This window comes from Phyllobates terribilis, unplaced genomic scaffold (assembly GCF_046119375.1).
Source record: "Phyllobates terribilis strain yellow unplaced genomic scaffold, ASM4611937v1 Scaffold_7__3_contigs__length_470593459, whole genome shotgun sequence".
NCBI lineage: Eukaryota > Metazoa > Chordata > Amphibia > Anura > Dendrobatidae > Phyllobates > Phyllobates terribilis.
In genome coordinates, this window is record NW_027362767.1 from 378,795,268 (window position 1) to 378,816,528 (window position 21,261).

Below are 21,261 nucleotides of genomic sequence, written 5' to 3' on the forward strand. Positions count from 1 at the left end.
ATCATTAAAGCTGGAATCTCTTGTTTTCTAGACAGCTACCGTATATATTGTGCTGATTTAGATTTTGGTTGTTCATTGTCAGTTTAAGTGTACAGCAATGGATTGGTATTGGACATATTTAGACTAAAAGTTCATAGCATTGTCTGACATGACAGGTTGCCTTTAATAGCTGTAGTGGTCATTTGAAAATTAATCTGAAAAAATTAAATTTTGCTTCCATGTGTCCACCTTGGTGCTGCTGGTGAAGTCTCCTTCCCCCTCTGGCAGCTGACAATTTAGTCCTTTCTTACCTCTCCTGCAGGAGGTTTCACCATTATCCTGCCACACTACTGTAGTCTCTGCTCCTAACCTGACAAGCAGGTCAGAAAGCTTCTGCTATTGGCTGCTCGGCAGGAAAAGGGTTCATTGTGCAGAGTTGAACAACTGAGCATGTGTGTCCTCCAACACCTGGTGGTGCAGTACTATGTGAGTAAATGTAAGAACTCATCTCTGGATAAGGTTTATTAGCATGTATATGGCACAGTGTTATCTTTTATGATCGATACAAAGAATATAATATTTAAAGTGGATTTTCCATGATTTTAGCTGCCCTATGGTAGAGAATGGTATACACATGTGGTCAAAATTGTTGGTACCCCTCGTTCAATGAAAGAAAAACCCACAATGGTCACAGAAATAACTTGAATCTGACAAAAGTAATAATAAATTAAAAATCTATGAAAATGAACAAATGAAAGTCAGACATTGCTTTTCCACCCTGCTTCCATAGAATTTTTTCAAAAATTGAAGTCATGAAATAGGCCTGGACAGAAATGATGGTATCCCTGAAAATAATGTGACAACAGCGACATGTTAAATCAAGTTGTGTCCACTAATTAGCATCACAGGTGTCTACAATCTTGTAATCAGTCAGTGGGCCGGTATATAGGGCTGCAGATACTCACTGTGCTGTTTGGTGACATGGTGTGTACCACACTCAATATGGACCAGAGGAAGCAAAGGAAAGAGTTGTCTCAGGAGATTAGAAAGAACATTATTGACAAGCATGTTAAAGGTAAAGGTTATAAGACCATCTCCAAGAAGCTTGATGTTCCTGTGACTACAGTTGCACATATTATTCAGAAATTTAAGATCCATGTGACTGTAGCCAATCTCCCTGGATGTGGCCGTAGGAGGAAAATTGATGACAAATCAAAGAGACGGATAATACGAATGGTAACAAAAGAGCCCAGGATAACTTCTAAAGAGATTAAAGGTGAACTGCAAGCTCAAGGAACATCGGTGTCAGATCGATCGCACCATCCGTCGTTGTTTGATCCAAAGTGGACTTCATGGGAGATGACCAAAGAGAACACCATTGTTGAAAAAAATCATAAAAAAGCCAGACTGGAATTTGCCAAAACTACATGTTGACAAGTCACAAAGCTTCTGGGAGAATGTCCTATGGACAGATGAGACAAGAATGGAAGTTTTTAGCAAGGCACATCAGCTCTATGTTCACAGATGGAAAAATGAAGCATATCAAGAAAATTACGCTGTCCCTACTGTGAAACATGGAGGAGGCTCTTATGTTCTGGGGCTGCTTTGCTGCATCTGGCACAGGGTGTCTTGAATCTGTGCAGGTTACAATGAAATCTCACGACTATCAAGGGATTCTAGAGAGAAATGTGCTGCCCAGTGTCAGAAAGCTTGGTCTCAGTCGCAGGTCATGGGTCTTGCAACAGGATAATGACCCAAAACACATAGCAAAAAACACCCAAGAATGGCTAAGAGGAAAACATTGGACTATTCTGAAGTGGCCTTCTATGAGCCCTGACCTAAATCCTATTATCTTTGGAAAGAGCTGAAACATGGCGTCTGGAAAAGGCAACCTTCACACACGAGACAACTGGAGCAGTTTGCTCATGAGGAGTGGCCAAAATACCTGTCGAGAGGTGCAGAAGTCTCATTGACAGTTACAGGAATCGTTTGATTGCAGTGATTGCCTCAAAAGATTGTTCAACAAAAAAGTTAAGAAGAACCATCATTTCTGTCCAGGCCGATTTCATGAGTTTAATTTTTTTTTAAATTCTGTGGAAGCAAGGTTGAAAAGCAATGTCTGACTTTCATTTGTTCATTTTCATAGATTTTTAATTTATTATTACTTTTGTCAGATTCAAGTTATTTCTGTGACCACTGTGGGTTTTTCTTTCATTAAACGAAGGGTACCAACAATTTTGACCTCGTGTATATATTAATAATGTATATTACTACTCCATGAATCAACTGCTGCTCTATAGAAATGCATAGAGGAGACTTCTAATTCTTCTCAATGGCTCCAAAATCCTTTTTGGATAACCCCTGTGCAGAAGTCCTATTTAGGCATCATGATGTCATATAGTTTCTCTAATTTTGGTGCTCAGGATCTCTGCCCTGAACCCGCTCTATGAGCCGAGGCCTCTGTAAAGATCGTGGTTAATGAGCAGCTTTCTCCGGAGATAAAAGCTGATACTTAGGAAGCTTTATTATAACACAGGGCTGTCGACTTTGGAGACAAATTTCCACCTTTTCATTATAACCTGATGTGTAAAATGTTTCTCATAATAAGACTTTCGAGAAGATGGGCTCTCAGTACCGCAGCTTCGATCATCTAGCCAACCCTGGGTGCTATAGGTTTTGTACAAATGCTGATAATCCCAAGAGCTGCCCTCATAGAGCCCATGAAGAGGCGGCCACCAGGATGACCGTCGTATACAGAGGACCTATGTATAAAGACCAAAGCATGAGGGTGGACATCTAGATATTGAATGCAGAGGGCTGTGTATTCAGATCCTAATCTCAGGCAGTAAGTTACAGCTGGTTATTATGTCAATCTTCTCCGACACCCCTTTCAAGTCATCAAGAGCGAGTCTGATATTGTGGGACGCATTAATGATTGCATTCTGGGAGTTGCTCAGTTGAGCCGTCAGTGTCCGGATCTCATTAGTGGTCGTATGGTAGACCTGCCGGATGGTGGTGTTGACATCGTGGTAAAGACGAGCATTGCTTTCCAGCAGTTTTTGCTGTAGCAACGTGCTGTAGCGTCCTGCTTGCTGTATATTGACAATAGGCTTTTCTTCAAAACTAACGGGAGAACTTTCTCCTTCATTCCTGATGACCACTAATGGAGGAAGATCCTTCTCTAAACACATGGAAGGAGTCTTATTTTTCTTAATGTCTTCATCATCCTCTTCATCGGTCTCTGAGGCTTCTCCTTGGATTTTTACACCACATGTACCAGAAACTGATCTTGTTGGGACAGAAGTCACATACATCTCCTCTTCGTCATCAGTTTCAGAAGCTTCCCCCTTTATGATTGTTTGGAAACCTTGAGAAGACATTTCTGACCAGCTGAGAATAGAGAAGACAAGGATGATTCACTTGTACACAGATACTCTAATAATAATTTTGGCTAACAGTCATCTCTCTAATACAAATGGAAGCTTGGCTCAGTGGAGAAACCCTGTGTTCTCTATGAGAGAGACCCCTCTGATGGCGGCTTATCTCCCAAAGAACTGAAGACTTTTGGCCAATACCGGCAGATTTTGTCAACTTTAGTCTAATGTTTACGGGAGACTTAGGGTTAATTTGGCTCTTATGAAATTTGCCTAAGGCATCATTCAGATGGCTGTAATCAAGACGCATTTTTGAATCCAAATCATGGCTGCATGTCTTGTCTAATAATATATATATTAGTACAGACCAAAAGTTTGGACACACCTTCTCATTTAAAGATTTGTCTGTATTTTCATGACTTTGAAAATTGTACATTCACACTGAAGGCATCAAAACTATGAATTTACACATGTGGAATTATATACTTAACAAAAAAGTGTGAAACAACTGAAAATAGGGTCATTCCACATCAAGTGGACCAGTTTTAAAAATCGTCCCCACTCGACCTTCTCCGATTTTGTTGAAAATTTACAGTGCCTACAAGTAGTATTCAACCCCCTGCAGAATTAGCTGGTTTGATAAGATGCAAATAAGTTAGAGCCTTCAAACTGCAAACGAGAGTAGGTTTTATGAACAGAAACATAAATCTTACAAACCAAAAGTTATGTTGCTCAGTTGAATTTTATTAAATTTTAAACATAAAAGTGTGGGTCAATTATTATACAACCCCTATGTTTAATATTTTGTGGAATAACCCTTGTTTGCAATTACAGCTAATAATCGTCTTTTATAAGAAACAGCCCCACAGCATGATGCTGCCACCACCATGCTTGACTGTAGGGATGGTATTCTTGGGGTCGTATGCAGTGCCATCCAGTCTCCAAACGTCACGTGTGTGGTTGGCACCAAAGGTCTCGATCTTGGTCTCATCAGACCATAGAACCTTGAACCAGTCTGTCTCAGAGTCCTCCAAGTGATCATGAGCAAACTGTAGACGAGCCTTGACATGACGCTTTGAAAGTAAAGGTACCTTACGGGCTCGTCTGGAACGGAGACCATTGCGGTGGAGTACGTTACTTATGGTATTGACTGAAACCAATGTCCCCACTGCCATGAGATCTTCCCGGAGCACCTTCCTTGTTGTCCTTGGGTTAGCCTTGACTCTTCGGACAAGCCTGGCCTCGGCACGGGAGGACACTTTCAAAGGCTGTCCTGGCCGTGGAAGGCTAACAGTAGTTCCATAAGCCTTCCACTTACGGATGATGCTCCCAACAGTGGAGACAGGTAGGCCCAACTCCTTGGAAAGGGTTTTGTACCCCTTGCCAGCCTTGTGACCCTCCACGATCTTGTCTCTGATGGCCTTGGAATGCTCCTTTGTCTTTCCCATGTTGACCATGTCTGAGTGCTGTTCACAAGTTTGGGGAGGGTCTTAAATAGTCAGAAAAGGCTGGCAAAAGAGATCTTTAATCCACACATGTGAAGCTCATTATTCTTGGTGCCTGAACTACTTCTTAATACTTTTGGGGGACCAAACAGAATTCTTGTGGTTTGAGGGGTTGAATAATAAATGACACTCTGAATTAACTTTTAACGTTTAAAAAAAAAAAAAAAAAAAAAAAAAAAAAAATTTGCTGCAGTGCATTTCCCACTTCCAGGCTGATCTACAGTACAAATGTCACAATGCCAAGTTAATTCCGCATGTGTCAACCAGCTAAATCTGCAGGGGGTTGAATACTACTTGTAGGCACTGTATAAGGATGTACATGTATGTTTGAAAAGAGGTTCTGTAAATTTTTAGGGCCAGATCTCAAATACATTGGGCACTGTTGACCTTTCACTGGAGGTTCCACCAAGCCTGCGGCTTCAGCTAAGAGGATTTTGCAAACTTTGGCACATAGCCATTAGAGTTCTATACTGGCTATGATGCTGAAATTTGGCATACTAGCTCAACTTTTGCTGCTAAACACGATAAAATTATTACCGGCTATGACAAAACAATATTTCGGCCGCAATTTTGTGTCAAAGTAGCTTGTAAAACGCGTCGCATAAAATTTATGCCAAACTTTGCCCATATATAACTCAAGACCAAAAACCAATAGTAACTGGTGCTTTGCCCTGTACACCAAACATCTACATGACTTTGCATTGCTGCAATATCACGGTCAAACCATATGTATTTGTGGAAATATTCACACCCACATATGATGAAAAACTTAAAAAAAAACGAATTTTACCTATTTTTAGGTCAAATTTCTCAAAAAGGGTACCCCTAAAATATATTAATTCTGATATCATTAGAAAGAGCACATTTTTCTCTACAAGGATCATTGTTTTTTTTTTTGGAGTCTCTCAGTTTAAGAAAAGAAAAATGCCACTGAACATCGTGTTATTTATGCGCGTAATGCATTGATTTTGTGTTTGATTTTCAGATTCTTATCACATGTTACAGAGTTGTATTGTTGCTAGCAATGTCTATTATAATCAAAAACCTATAAACCTTTTTGTTTATGAAAAGTTATTGACTATTGTTACATTTTAATGCATATATTATTTATTTTTTAGCGATGGAGAATGAAATTGATGAAGAATCGGCCCAGTGCTCTATCGGCCTTGCGAACATTTCGAAGTGCCACCTTAAGACATTCACCCATAGCAAGGATGAGTTGAAATTGTTCACAAGCTTTGGATTGGATGAACAGAAATTGCTGCGTCGATGAGTGGGACTAAATTTTGACGAACATTCACAAATCTGTTTACACCATGAAGCTTCATTCTTGACCAAATATGAGCATTTGCAAAAATCGTGTTGCAATCCTTTTGGGAAGAAAGGTCATAACACCAAAAAGAATTTGCGAGCTATCAATTTGTTAGCAGCTGACCAGTTGAATGAATTTACAAAGAATGATGTGAAGCCTGGCCAGAAGATGTGTGCATCATGTCGAAAAGAATTTGCTAACAGGAAAAAATCAGCTGATCCAGTTTCCTCTGAATGAGATCCAGATGGAATGGAATGTTCTCCTGAAAGTCTAAATTCAAGCTTAACATCCATTGGCATCTCTCCTCTGAAATATCCACGGGTAAGCCAGCGGGATTCACTTGGATATGCAAGGAGAAAGATAAGCCAGGTACAAAATGCATTTTCTAGCAAGATTGCTTCAATTGGAGGGCTTGAGTCGAAAGACATTGAGCAAACAAAAACAGCACAGTGCAAAATGTGTCTGGATTACAATCACCTTTTGGCAGATTTGAAGCAAAAGCTGCAGGTGTCCAGTCAGGCAGAAAAGGTCCAAATCTTGACATTGGCACCTAAAAGTTGGTCCATTAAGGCTATATCAGACGAATTCGGTGTCTCAAAAAATAGTCGCAAAAGCGACTATTACTGAGCAATATGAGGGAAATGTTTGTTGCCTATCGGGATCGGAATTTCCCTGAAATTGGATTTTCCAAGTTTTGTGAGCTTCGGCCAAAGTGGTGCGTAACCGTTGGATCTGCTGGAACACATTCCATTTGTGTGTGTACCATTCACCAAAATGTCAAACTAATGCTTGCAGCATGCCCAATCAATGATGACTACAAAGAGCTCATATGCAAAATGGTCTGTGGAATTGAATCCAAGGACTGTATGCTTGGCCGTTGTGATAAATGCCTGGGTCCTGAAGTTTTAAAAGAATTTCTAGTCAATGTGTTTGTCAACAGTGACCCTGAAGATATTATTGAGTTCAAGCAACGGATTCACACTGATCGAGACACGCTTGATGCCAAACAACTGACTATAGAAGATTTCATTGAAGAATTAGTTTTGAAAATTTCTAAACTTTGTAGCCATCACTACATTGCCAAGCATCAAAGTAGCTATTTGAAATCGTTGAAGGAAAATCTGAGACCTGGAGAGCTGGTGATCCTTATGGACTTTGCTGAAAATTACTCATTTATTGTTCAAGATGCCATTCAAGGTTTCCACTGGGAAAATAGTCAAGCTACAGTACACCCATTTGTAATTTACTTCAAGGAGTTAAATGGTGAAGCTGCGCAGAACATCAGCTTGTGCATAATCAGTGATTGCTCACGACATGACACAGTTGCAGTCCACACTTTCTTAACAGTAATTGTGGAGTATCTCAAGACTCTCATCTATGAGAGTCGTCATATCCACTACTTCAGCGATGGATCTGCAGCCCAGTACAAAAATTTCAAAAATGTTCTCAACTTGTGCCACCACAATGCTGATTTCAATATCAGCGCTGAATGGAATTTTTTTGGTGCCAGTCATGGAAAGTCGCCCTGTGATGGGATTGGAGGGACAGCAAAGAGGTTGGCAGCTCGTGCCAGTCTTCAACGCCCAACTGAAAACCAAATACTGACCCCGGTGGATTTATTCAACTTTTGCAACGAGCAACTGCATGGAATCAAATTTTTTTTTGTTCCAAAAGAAAAAATTGACGAAATACGGGTAAGTTCAAGAGGAAAGGTTCAAAGATGGACATACAATTGCTGGAACAAGAGAAAATCACCAGTTTGTGCCAATTGATGACAAAAAGATTCGCATTTCAAGGGTGTCAAATGACCCATCATCTTTCATTGCCCAAGTAGATAGATCTGTCATATCAGAAATGCCTTTTGTGCCAATTGCAAACCTCCAGCCAGGGCAATACATTGCCTGCATTTACGATAGGAACTATTTCTGAAATTTCAGTCGACGACCATGATGCATTAATAAATTTTATGCATCCTCATGGACCAGCTAGCTTCTTTCACTGGCCTGTGAGAAATGATACATGCTGGATTCCCGAGCAGTCAATCATTGCAATAATTCCAGCACCAGCTGCAACAGCAATGGGCCGACAATACAGCTTCTCTGAACCGATTATGTTGCAAATTCAGCAACAATTCCAGACCACTTAGACTGAACATTATGGCTTGGGAACCAACAAAAGATACCCAATATTAGGCTTGGGATCCTAGGCAAAGACACCCACCCTCAGGCTACGGAACCTGCGATAAAGAGACCGCCCGCGGCTGGCCTTGCACGGCTATCGGCCATGGCTCCTAGGCGATGGGGCTGCCAATTCTCGAAAGACAGCATTATTACAATTCTTAATAGAATTATAATACCAATTCTTAGGGAATTGGTTGCGGTATAACCACCATGGACCAACGCAAGGGTTTGAATAGTGCAGTTACCATTCATTGCGTATTAATAAATAACACCATGTTCAGTGGCATTTTTCTTTTCTTAAACTGAGGGACTCCAAAAAAAAAAAAAAAACAATGATCCTTGTAGAGAAAAATGTGCTCTTACTAATGATATCAGAATTAATATATTTTAGGGGTACCCTTTTTGAGAAATTTGACCTAAAAATAGGTAAAATTCGTTTTTTTTTAAGTTTTTCATCATATGTGGGTGTGAATATTTCCACAAATACATATGGTTTGACCGTGATATTGCAGCAATGCAAAGTCATGTAGATGTTTGGTGTACAGGGCAAAGCACCAGTTACTATTGGTTTTTGGTCTTGAGTTATATATGAGCAAAGTTTGGCATAAATTTTATGCGACACGTTTCACAAGCTACTTTGACACAAAATTGCGGCCGAAATATTGTTTTGTCATAGCCGGTAATAATTTTATCGTGTTTAGCAGCAAAAGTTGAGCTAGTATGCCAAATTTCAGCATCATAGCCAGTATAGAACTCTAATGGCTATGTGCCAAAGTTTGCAAAATCCTCTTAGCTGAAGCCGTAGGCTTGGTGGAACCTCCAGTGAAAGGTCAACAGTGCCCAATGTATTTGAGATCTGGCCCTAAAAATTAATAGAACCTCTTTTCAAACATACATGTACATCCTTATAAATTTTCAGCAAAATCGGAGAAGGTCGAGTGGGGACCACTGGTCCGCTTGACATGGAATGACTCAATATGTCTTATATTCTAGGTTCTTCAAAGTAGCCACCTTTTGCTTTGATGACTGCTTTGCACACTCTTGGCATTCTCTTGATGAGCTTCAAGAGGTAGTCACCGGAAATGGTCTTCCAACAATCTTGAAGGAGTTCCCAGAGATGCTTAGCACTTGTTGGCCCTTTTGCCTTCACTCTGCGGTCCAGCTCACCCCAAACCATCTCGATTGGGTTCAGGTCTGGTGACTGTGGAGGCCAGGTCATCTGGCGTAGCACCCCATCACTCTCCCTCTTGGTCAAATAGCCCTTACACAGCCTGGAGGTGTGTTTGGGGTCATGGTCCTGTTGAAAAATAAATGATGGTCCAACTAAACACAAACCGGATGGAATAGCATGCTGCTGCAAGATGCTGTGGTAGCCAGGCTGGTTCAGTATGCCTTCAATTTTGAATAAATCCCCAACAGTGTCACCAGCAAAGCACCCCCACACCATCACACCTCCTCCTCCATGCTTCACGGTGGGAACCAGGCATGTAGAGTCCATCCGTTCACCTTTTCTGCGTCGCACAAAGACACGGTGGTTGGAACCAAAGATCTCAAATTTGGACTCATCAGACCAAAGCACAGATTTCCACTGGTCTAATGTCCATTCCTTGTGTTCTTTAGCCCAAACAAGTCTCTTCTGCTTGTTGCCTGTCCTTAGCAGTGGTTTCCTAGCAGCTATTTTACCATGAAGGCCTGCTGCACAAAGTCTCCTCTTAACAGTTGTTGTAGAGATGTGTCTGCTGCTAGAACTCTGTGTGGCATTGACCTGGTCTCTAATCTGAGCTGCTGTTAACCTGCGATTTCTGAGGCTGGTGACTCGGATAAACTTATCCTCAGAAGCACAGGTGACTCTTGGTCTTCCTTTCCTGGGACGGTCCTCATGTGAGCCAGTTTCTTTGTAGCGCTTGATGGTTTTTGCAACTGCACTTGGGGACACATTCAAAGTTTGCCCAATTTTTCAGACTGACTGACCTTAATTTCTTAAAGTAGTGATGGCCACTCGTTTTTCTTTACTTAGAATTTGTATTATGGCAAGAAAAAAGCAGCTAACAGTCTATTCAGTAGGACTATCAGCTGTGTATCCACCAGACTTCTGCACAACACAACTGATGGTCCCAACCCCATTTATAAGGCAAGAAATCCCACTTATTAAACCTGACAGGGCACACCTGTGAAGTGAAAACCATTTCCGGTGACTACCTCTTGAAGCTCATCAAGAGAATGCCAAGAGTGTGCAAAGCAGTCATCAAAGCAAAAGGTGGCTACTTTGAAGAACCTGGAATATAAGACATATTTTCAGTTGTTTCACACTTTTTTGTTAAGTATATAATTCCACATGTGTTAATTCATAGTTTTGATGCCTTCAGTGTGAATGTACAATTTTCAAAGTCATGAAAATACAGAAAAATCTTTAAATGAGGTGTGTCCAAACTTTTGGTCTGTACTGTATGTGTATATATTAGTTTCCTATGATAAAACTGGATCACTGTTGTGCCCATGCACCAACCATCCCAATCACACATCGGCTTTTCACTGATAGACAATAATTGTGCATGTCCTAAGGCCTGTTAACATGCCCGTGTTTTTTTTTTTTTTTTTGGAGGGGAGGGGGAGGGGGGGGGGGTCTGGACCAAGTGTCCCAAAAACAAACAAAAGAAAAAATGTTGACATGTCCATTTCTGATCCAATTTGTGGACCAAACTTGCCCATTTAAGTTAAACTCACATGCAACATTTTAATGGTTTCTGAAGGGATCCTGCAACTTTTGAAAAGAGGCTCAAAAGAGCAAAACAAATAATTGAGTCGGTGGAAATTCATCAAACACTGCACTTATTTTGATAGATTTAGCAAAAATCCCACTGAAGAAAAAGAACAATAAAAAAAACAACAACAAAATGCAAATGATGAATCTTTCTAACACAGCCTGCTGGGGGATGTAGTTCAGCAATATGTGCAAAGTACGGCATGCTGGGAGTTGTAGTTTTTGCAGCCGGACTATTATAATAGTAACAGAAGGATCAGTACATTCCAAATGGGGTGTGGGAGGAAGAACTGCACAGAGAGGATGGGCAGCAGCGCCATGACTGGGGGGCACATCCTCACCTCCCAGATCCTGATCACTGGTAACACCAAGGTATCCAGCACCAAGCAGAGCTGACCAGGAATGAAGGCAGCAGCTCAGTCACCTGACCGGAAGTGGGCCAAGACTCCATCATCACAGGTGCCCCCACGTCACATACGCGGATTAACCATCAGCTTTACTTCTGCAGACGTTCTGCTTAGACCGACGTTCTTACACGTCCGCCAATTAATGCGCGTAGTGTAAATTCGTAAACTTTATAAACAGTTTTAACTGGGAAAAAAAAAAATTACGATATCCGCCGGAAGTGGGGCATCAGGTGACTAGTGCGCCGGAAGTTGGGCGTCTTAGGGAGCCGGAAGTGGGGCATCAGGTGACGATGACGTTTTGTACAGAGCCGGAAGTGTAGTTAGAGTAACCCGGAAGAAGGGAATTAGTGTGAATAAGCTGTCTTATCGTAAACATCTCTGTGGTGCAGCCTGCTCCGAGGTCCCGGATGTAGAACAGTTATTAGATTTTAAAAAAAAAGAGGAAAAAGAGAAGAGAGACGACTGTCTGCCATATGTCTCACTAACGATAATGTAGTCACCCAGCCTAGGGCACAGAGGGGTGAGATAAGACGCTGGATTACAGGAGCAGACATCTAATGAGGCAGTGACTGGATCCTGGGACGAGGCTGGCGATGGCGGACGAGACGTTATTCGCGCTGTTACATATGGAGATGATCTGCCATGCACATAAGAGCGCGGGGCAGGACGAGGAGGTAAGGCCGGAGGGTCACAAGGGGGTCAGCTCAGGACCAATGCCTTATCCTTCATCACAGATCAGTCGGGACCCTCATTAGCACCTGATGGATGTGACTGCGGCTCTCCACCGAGCGCCGTGTCCCCTTTATTACTTACCATGCACAGCGCCCCACATGTGGTTATGGTGGTGCCAGGTATTGCAGTACAGTCCCTCTTGTATGGAAGCTGCAGAACAAGAAGATGCAGCCACTAGAAAGATTACTGCGCTGTGTCCGAAAAGTACTAAAGGGGTCATTGAGATCCCCGGAGAGCAGCGATCACTTTGATCCTGGCTCCCCCACCAATCCGCTGATCAAACACTGGTGCCATCCATATTTAAAGGGAACCTGTCACCTTGTACATGCAGTTCCGATCTGTGGACGATATAAAAAAGGATTGTGGGAAAAGATTCAGTATAACTTGTATTTTATCCATTGAAATCCCTGGTGTTTGTATGTAGGAGTCCAGTGGGCTTTCCTACTAGTGACTGACAGCAGTTTATACAGGGAAGACTGTCAATCACTAGTAGAACTGTTCACTGGACTCCTAAAGAAACCTGGGATTGCAATGAATGAAATGCAACTTTTACTGATATTCTTCCCACAAAAATGTCTTATCAATCTGATCAGCTCTATAACATCCCATTATTTAGTCTCCTGACCGTGCAATAAATCACTGGCCCCAAAGGTGACATTTCCCTGAGCGCCACCGGGCAGCTGAGGCCAGTGATTGGTTGCTGCGGTCACTTGTATAACGGACAAGATTTCATCACCTCCGGTATCTGCGGGGACCACCTGAGAGGTGCGGGATGCAAAGGGTATAATTTATAACATCACCTACTCTTTGGCAAAATCGTAGAGATCACCTTTATCTGGATGTAAACACGAGATCGCTCTTGGTTAAAGGGATCATGTACTACTCGACAATCCCCTTATCAATGTCCCCAAAGTGCAGCTTAAATTAAAAAAAAAATCTTTACTTACCTCCCAGACCAGCGTCACTCGCACAGTAATGTGAAGGCTGCAGCCGATCAGCAGACACAGGGCAGAGAGCGGAGGAGCGCTGCTTATCTGGGGGAATAGATATAGTTCTTTTTTAAATTTATGTAGATCCCTGAGGCCATTAATAAGGAAAGCCCCTTTAAATTATGATTTCAATACAGAAACGTCGCCCTCTGGCCAATATTTTGAATCACATCCAGTGCACTCCACTAATTCCAAACATGGAAAATAAATAATAGGTGAAAAAAGGATGTGATGAACTTTTATTAGACCCTCTGAGGAATCCCAGCGAAACATGACTCTTAATAAAAGTTATATTTAATTAATCACATTAGTATCAGAAGGATCAGAGGTTTTTCGCTACTTAGATATTGAAGGCCATCAAAATCAGGACGGTGGGGTCCAACACCCGTTACCCCTCCCCATCAATCAGCTATTTGCAGCACTGGCGGTAAACTGTGTATAGACCCAGGACAGCTCCATACACCGCTTAGTGGCCATTCTGAGGTACTGCGGCTCAGCTCCCATTGGAGTGAATATTGGAGGTTGTCGTACCTGAGGACGTACACTACACAGTGTATAGGGCAGCACGGTGGCTCAGTGGTTAGAATTGCAGCCTTGCAGCGCTGGGGTCCTGGGTTCAAATCCCACCAAGGACAACATCTGCAAGGAGTTTGTATGTTCTCTCCGTGTTTGTGTGAGTTTCCTCCGGGTTCTCCGGTTTCCTCCCACACTCCAAAGACATACTGATAGGGAATGTAGATTGTGAGCCCCAATGGGGACAGTGCTGATAATGTCTGTATAGCGCTGTGGAATTAATGGCGCTATATAAGTGAGTAAAATAATAATAATATAGAGCTGCGCTGTTCTCTCCTTGTATACTGTAAACATCTGGCCACCGGTGGGGCACTGGGATAGGTCATCAGTATCTAGGTAGTGGACAACCCCCTTTAAAGACCGACCTGTTTAATCCTGTGAACAGCTCATAGTGGATTCTGTCAGGATTATCTAGAACATCATGAAAAATCTGTGGCCAGATGGAAGAATAATAATGTCCATGGCCACAGGCGGGATGATAATAGTGATTTATGGTAATTTATTTTATTATTATTAATATTATTAATATTTATATGATGAAGAATTATGTTACAGGAACAAGGAAAACACATCCGGATCTTAGAAGGCATGGGTTTCCGTGTGGGTCAAGGACTGATTGAGCGGTGAGTATTTTCCCCATTTTTTTTTGCTGTACAAACCCTAGAACAAGATATTCTGTAACCCGATCACCTGGACGTTCTGCTTATATTGGATGTAACACTATTGGGCCCCAGCTGTAAAAGCTGAAAAACGCGTATTTCCACTGCTGCTTGATGGATACCTTGGAGCAGCCGTCTTATTTCAGTTTATTCTGAATTTTACCTGTCCTCTCACACTAAACCGGTAGAAAGGGATCGTCCTGCTGCCCCCCCCCCCCACAGTAAGTTAAAAACTTTTGGTGCACATATATGACTAATATATCCAGAAACTGGCCTGATTCTCAATCTCTGTAACTTCTACACTTTTTGAGCATTCTGTCAGCACTATAGGGACTGGAATTTGCATTGTGCTAAGCCCATCATTGAGTTATTCTGTATGCAATTAGACAGACAGGAGAGCAGGAGCAGAAAGACGAAGCTTCTCCCCGGCCATCTGTTATCCCTCTCGGTGTCTCTTCTCCTGGAGATGGATCATACATGACCACAAGCAGTGAGCAAGTTACATGGAATGGAGACACCTAGTGGTCAGCACTTTGAACTGATTTTTTTTTTTAGTGGGCTAAGACAAGACAACATATGCTTTCACCCCTTTAATGATATAGACATTTTTCTTTAGTTTGCACTTCAGTTTTATTTTACTTTTTTTTATTTTATTGTGTACACAGCCATATGAGGGCTTGTTTTTTTTTATCCCAAGTGAGGTAAAAGGGTGAAAAATCCCGCAATGCCACCGTTTTCATTTGCTTTTATCACTTTAATTGTGCAGTAAAATGACCCAGCGTCACGATTCTTCACGTCAGGATGATTACACCGATACCAAACGTGTATAGTTTTTTTCATTTTTATTATAGTGGCTTAAAAATCCTGAATTTTGTAAAAAAAAAAATATATATATATCTATTTTTTTTTTTTATGGGGCTGTATGTGACACTGGCACAGGGATTCTGATGTTTCTGTTTAGTTTTGTTTACCTTATGGGTTAAATAATTTTATCTTTTGATAAATCAGACTTTAATGGATGCGGGAATACCAAGGGAGGAGGAGTTTTTTTTGTTATTTTTTTTATTGTTTTTTACTTTATTTTCACTTGGGATCCTGAAGCTGTGATTGTTTGTAATATATACTGGATTATTGCAGTATATATTATTACCGTATATATACTGTATATACTGTAACTGGGCTTCACAGGAGCATCAAAACTGCTGTGGTGGAGCGTAGACCGCACCGTTATCGCACCAGTTAAATGCCACTGTTGGATTTTGACAGTAGCATTTTAGTAGTTATAAAGCTGTGGCCAGAGCCAGCATGTGATGGCTGTATAGCGCAGCTGGCATCTGTGCTGCTTGGATCAGGCTCAGCTTCCGAGCCTGCTTCATTCACCTCCACATACAGGTGCATCTCACTAAATTAGAATATCATCAAAAAGTTAATTTATTTCAGTTCTTCAGTACAAAAAGTGAAACTCCTATATTATATAGAGTCATTACAAACAGAGTGATCTATTTCAAGTGTTTATTTCTGTTAATGTTGATGATTATGGCTTACAGCCAATGAAAACACAAAAGTCATCTCAGTAAATTGGAATAATGAACAAAAAACACCTGCAAAGGCTTCCTAAGTGTTTAAAAAGGTCCCTTAGTCTGTTTCTGTAGGCTCCACAATCATGGGGAAGATTGCTGACTTGACAGATGTCCAGAAGGCAATCATTGACACACTCCACAAGGTCCCAGAGTTCCAATTTTCATTTGGAAATCAAGGTCCCAGAGTCTGGAGGAAGAATGAAGAGGCCACAATACAAGCTGCTTGAGGTCTAGTGTGAAGTTTCCACAATCAGTGATGGTTTGGGAGCCATGTCATCTGCTGGTGTAGGTCCACTGTGTTTTATCAAGACCAAAGTCAGCGCAGCCGTCTACCAGGAAATTTTAGAGCACTTCATGCTTCCCCCTGCCGACAAGCTTTTTGGAGATGGAAATGTCATTCTCCAGCAGGACTTGGCCCCTGTCCACACTGCCAGAAGCACCAATACCTGGTTTACACACAACAGTATCACTGTGCTTGATTGGCCAGAAAGCTCGCCTGACCTTAACCCCATAGAGAATCTATTATAGAGAATCTATGGGGTATTGTCAAGAGGAAGATGAGAGACACCAGACCCAACAATGCAGACGAGCTGAAGGCAGCTATCAAAGCCACCTGGGCTTCCATAACACCTCAGCAGTGTCACAGGCTGATCACCTCCATGCCACATTGCCACATTGATGCAGTAATTGATGCAAAAGGAGCCCGACCAAGTATTGAGGGCATTTACTGAACATACATTTCAGAAGGCCAACATTTCGGATTCTAAAAACATTTTTCAAGCTGTTATAAAGTATTCTAATTTACTGAGATAATAACTTTTGTGTGTTTCATTGGCTGTAAGCCATAATCATCAATATTAACAGAAATAAACACTTGAAATAGATCACTCTGTGTGTAATGATTCTATATAATATAGGAGTTTCACTTTTTGTATTGAAGAACTGAAATAAATTAACTTTTTGATGATATTCTCATTTAGTGAGATGCACCTGTACATTATGGGAATGGAAGAGGTTAAATAAAGCAATTTGCCCATTTATCACGTATGTAGTGAGGTCAGGTTGTCGGGAACTTTAGTGACCGGTGCACAGTGCGGCATCTCTATAAGTTTGTCCTTTTGCCTCTAGGCTGACGAAGGATAGCCCGTCCTTCAAGGATGACCTGGACACCGTAAAATTTGTCTGTAAAGAGTTTTGGAACATCATTTTCAAGAAGCAGATTGATAATCTGAGAACAAACCATCAGGTATTTCTCTTGTTTTTGATGTAATGAAGTGTTACATACTCTCACACATGTGCGGACTGACAATGCGTCTCAGGGGGTCCCCAGCAATCCACATGACATCACCTGTCCCCTCTAGGTCCTGGTGGGAGAACTGTATCTGCGATGCTTACCTTTCTGCGTCTCTCGTGCAGGGTACATATGTCTTACAAGACAACAGGTTTCTGCTGCTGACCCAGATCTCCTGCAGTAAGCAATATTTAGAGGAAGCGCCAAAGGTACGACTTAGTAATATGCAGCCATCCATTATACCTGCTGCAGAGTATGGCTCATTTTATCACCCGCTGTCTTTTCAGTTTCTGGCTTACACTTGTGGACTCATCAAAGGTGCACTCTCAAATTTAGGAATCAGTTGTACAGTCTCTGCGGAGGTCCCAGTGATGCCTACATGTGAGTTATTACTTGTATACACTGTTTTGATGAAAAGACCCTTCCCAATGTATCTATTACTGCATATCCATCATTGGGTGGGTGCGGGGGTATAAAGCTGAGGAGCTGAGCTCACTCCATCCATATATACAGCTGGCACCTGTCTTCAGAAGCAGCGATCGGAGCGAGCTCTGACAGTAGCACTGAAACGGCACAGTCTTGGTGAAGGGTCTATTGTAGTGATTAATGGCTCCCCGGGAGGTGATCATGGCGTGACAATGGGTTGCTAAGCCAGCCAGGGGACCTGCTGAAGGCCTCCATCACTGCCATCTTGGTGCTCCTATGAAGACCAGCCATAGGCACCGACTGGGCATCATAAGAAATCATTATTTGTACTATATACTGCAATACCGGAGTATTGAGGTATATAGTGCGGATCACAGCTCCCATTGGGGGGGGGGGGTTAAAATGAAAAAAAAAAAAAGTTTTTTTTTTTAAGTGATTTAAACAAAAGTAAAAATATCTAAAAGTTTTGAATCATTCCTTTTTTCACCATCCAAAAATAAAGAAATAATTAAAAAAAATAAAAATAAAAAGCATTCTGCATCACCGCATCCATAACAGTCTTATCTATGAAAATATACAATTATTTAACTCATAAGTTAAATGTAAAAAAGAAAATCTCAGAATTGATGTTTTTCATTTGTTGCATATCCCCCCCCCCCCCCCAAATAAAGTACCGGTCAAAATGTCCTACGTTTCTTAAAATGGTACCAATATAAACTACAGTCAGCACAGAAAAATCAAGCCCGGCACAGCTCCATCAGTGGAAAAATAGAAAAGTTACAGGTCCCAGAAAATGGCGACACAAACCAAGGTTTTTCTGTTTATTTTTTACAAAGTTGATATTCTTTGCTGATCAGTTTAATGATGTATCCTTCAAGGGGTTTGGAGCTCAGTTTCCACTTCAGAGCTCCACATCCCTCCTGCACAGCCATAGATGTTGAATGACCAATTGTAGGGATAAAAAAAAGACAAAGACCACATGTCCACATCTAGATTGGAAAAGCCACTTGCCACTTATTGCCGACTTTTCTTACGTAGATCTTTGCTCTATTAGCTATAGCGCTGCCTGTGCAGAGCAGCATCTGCTCTTCTTCTTCCAGGCTACTGTCGACAGAGCATGACTGCTGACTCCCTGCAGTTAGGCCGCGGGGAGCTGGCTGTCAATCAGCATGACGTTGCCCCGTAGACAGAGCAGAGCGAAACAGAAGCTGCCGCTCTGTCGACATGACGTCGGCGGAATCCGCTGATTTGCCCCAATGAGCGGTAAGTGACGGGCTCCAGGCACAGCGGCCAGACCTTCCCTTGAGCTCCATCTACATTGTATGTCTTTCTTGTTCCCTGGTGTAACACGTGTGCAGTAACAATGACTTTCTATTCCTCTTAGGTAAATTCCAAGTTGTCGTCTCCAAGAACTAGAGAAATAACACCCAGAATTCTTCTACAACTACAATCAGGATCCGTGTTTAATGCGAAACAAAAAATATCAAAGAAGCCAGCAATATTAGCTATGCAACGCGTTTCACAGATTCCACGTATGCTGTTACGACCTGTAGCCTTCCCTTCTCACTGTCGATCTTGCACTTTTTTGATTATTTAGTTCCATTGATCCACAGTAAATGTTCCACGGCCCCGTTCTGTATTTATAGATGTATATACAGTGACAAGTCCACACTTTGCCGCCCCTTCACTGCCACGTTACATAATCGGGCGGCCGCAGGGAACGCGCTGGTATATTGACTCCTGATTGTCTGCAGCCTCGTTCCCTAGTGGCACTACGCTCACAAGACTGCCGTGTGTACTGGTGACCACAGACGTTCATTGCTCCGAGGTCTGCAACCTGTCGTGAAACGAACACTCCCAGCGTGCCATTGCATCTGTGGGTGGTAATGGCATGCTGGGAGTTGTAGTTCCACACCAACTGGGAAGTCACACTTTTAGAAGCCATTGGCATTGATGTTGGACGTTTGCTCCGTGCCCCCGCGTAGCCCACCTCATACTACTGTACGTTACACTGTGATTATGTTAGTCTTACGAGCCTGCACTGTTTTGTAAAGTGACTTTCCGAATTCTTGGTTTGCTAATAAAGTTTAATTTAATACAAATGCGTTAATTACTGATCTCAGATGTTCTGTAGTAATCGTCAGAAGGGTGGAACAGAAAGCAAATGAAAACTGATCTTATAAGCCACTCTGCCCCCTACTGGCAAATTCATGTATACACTATTTAAGAATGGTATATGCAGATGTGGCAGAGCAGATGTTGTCATGTGACTGACTTTTTACAGCAATCATTAAAGGGATTGTCCACTGCTTACATTTTAGGATGGGTTATCAATATCAGATCAGTGGGGGTCTGACACCCGGTGTCCCCACTCATCAGCTATTTGCAGGTTCTACATTAACATTGCACAGCTCCGTTCACTGTGTAGTGGCTGTTCTCGGGTACTACAGCCCAGCTCATATTGAAATCTAAGACGCAGTACCTGCGAATGGCCACTACGCAGAGTATTGTGCTATGCTGCATCCGCGCTTACACTGTATGTGCAAACAGTGGGGTCTCAGCCCCCCATCAATATGACCCTCAGTATAGCTCATCAATATCTTAGTAGTGGAAAGCCCCTTTAATAGGGAAAACCATTGTACATAGAGGGGATCTGCCCAGCTCATCTCCCTTCATCATGTGCCAACAGCAGAAATCCATGATCCTGTGTGATCTGCAGTTGAAAGCTAGGTCACATCCCTCGTCCTTAGAACACATTCACACCATCAGTATTTGTAAGCCAAAACCAGGAGTGGGTGATAAATGCAGAAGTGGTGACGTGTTTCTATTATACTTTTCCTCTGATTGTTCCACTCCGGGTTTTGGCTTACAAATACTGATGTAAAATACTGACCAAATACTGTAGGTGAGAATGTGGGCTTTATATGATCTTCCTCATCTACAGGAACTTTTGCCTTAATATGTGCCGTCATTACATGGAATTGTGCAGAAAGTTACAGCGAAGTTGAAGGGTCTCAAATTCATAAATGGGTAAAATTGCAAAGTGCTCGTAAGAACAAGTAACTGCAATGTAACCCTTATTAAAAATTCTCTCTGTTCTCAAGTACGGAAGGATTCTTAATTTTACAGCTCGTTGCCTATGTTTCCGACCACCTCTGCAATCTCAGCATGGCCTATTACCTAGGCAAGAAGTGCACGAGTGGGCTCTATGCTTTACAGCCTGCCTGCGTCTCTCTGATGCTGGCGGACGTGTGCGGATCAGGGTCAGTCTATTGTGAGGATCTAGATTTCAGGATAATTTTTTTTTTCAAACCATGATGTGAAAAATTAACAAAAAGTGCTTTAAGGGGTTTTCCTTTTCCAGAAAACCCCTTTTCTCAGCTGCAAGCTGTTTGAAAATAAAAATCAAGTTGTTCTTTACTCACCTTCCCCAGGTCCAGTATTCAGTCTCTGCCGCTGATCCCAGTGTCTGTTATTGACTGCAGCACTGACA

At 42.0% G+C, this 21,261-nt stretch overlaps 2 protein-coding genes across 3 annotated transcripts; one reads left to right on the forward strand and one right to left on the reverse strand.

Annotated features, from left to right (window-relative positions):
* Positions 1-1,850: 1,850 nt before the first annotated feature.
* On the reverse strand, positions 1,851-11,774 carry BLOC1S3 (biogenesis of lysosomal organelles complex 1 subunit 3). Its single transcript, XM_073641406.1, has 2 exons — positions 11,453-11,774; positions 1,851-3,369 (listed from the first exon to the last, which is right to left on the reverse strand). The coding sequence occupies exon 2, from the start codon at positions 3,357-3,359 to the stop codon at positions 2,805-2,807; it is 555 nt and encodes a 184-aa protein (XP_073497507.1). The 5' UTR covers positions 3,360-3,369; positions 11,453-11,774; the 3' UTR covers positions 1,851-2,804.
* Positions 11,370-19,870, forward strand: TRAPPC6A (trafficking protein particle complex subunit 6A). Of its 2 annotated transcripts, none has more exons than XM_073641409.1 (6): positions 11,370-11,570; positions 14,368-14,435; positions 17,180-17,297; positions 17,468-17,551; positions 17,630-17,723; positions 19,153-19,870. In XM_073641409.1, exons 1-6 carry the CDS (start codon positions 11,514-11,516, stop codon positions 19,182-19,184), a joined length of 453 nt encoding a protein of 150 aa, XP_073497510.1. In that variant the 5' UTR covers positions 11,370-11,513; the 3' UTR covers positions 19,185-19,870. The 2 variants fall into 2 exon arrangements, with proteins under 2 accessions (XP_073497510.1, XP_073497509.1); XM_073641408.1 differs by lacking the exon at positions 11,370-11,570 and adding an exon at positions 11,792-12,192.
* The last annotated feature ends 1,391 nt before the right edge of the window (positions 19,871-21,261 follow it).

Coding starts and splice junctions, on each gene's coding strand:
- BLOC1S3 (XM_073641406.1), bottom strand. CDS start 3,359: ATGTCTTCTCAAGGTTTCCAAACAATCATAAAGGGGGAAGCTTCTGAA.
- TRAPPC6A (XM_073641408.1), top strand. CDS start 12,112: ATGGCGGACGAGACGTTATTCGCGCTGTTACATATGGAGATGATCTGC. Junction 17,298..17,467: donor ATCTGAGAACAAACCATCAG/GTATTTCTCTTG, acceptor TCTCTCGTGCAG/GGTACATATGTCTTACAAGA. Junction 17,552..17,629: donor ATTTAGAGGAAGCGCCAAAG/GTACGACTTAGT, acceptor CTGTCTTTTCAG/TTTCTGGCTTACACTTGTGG.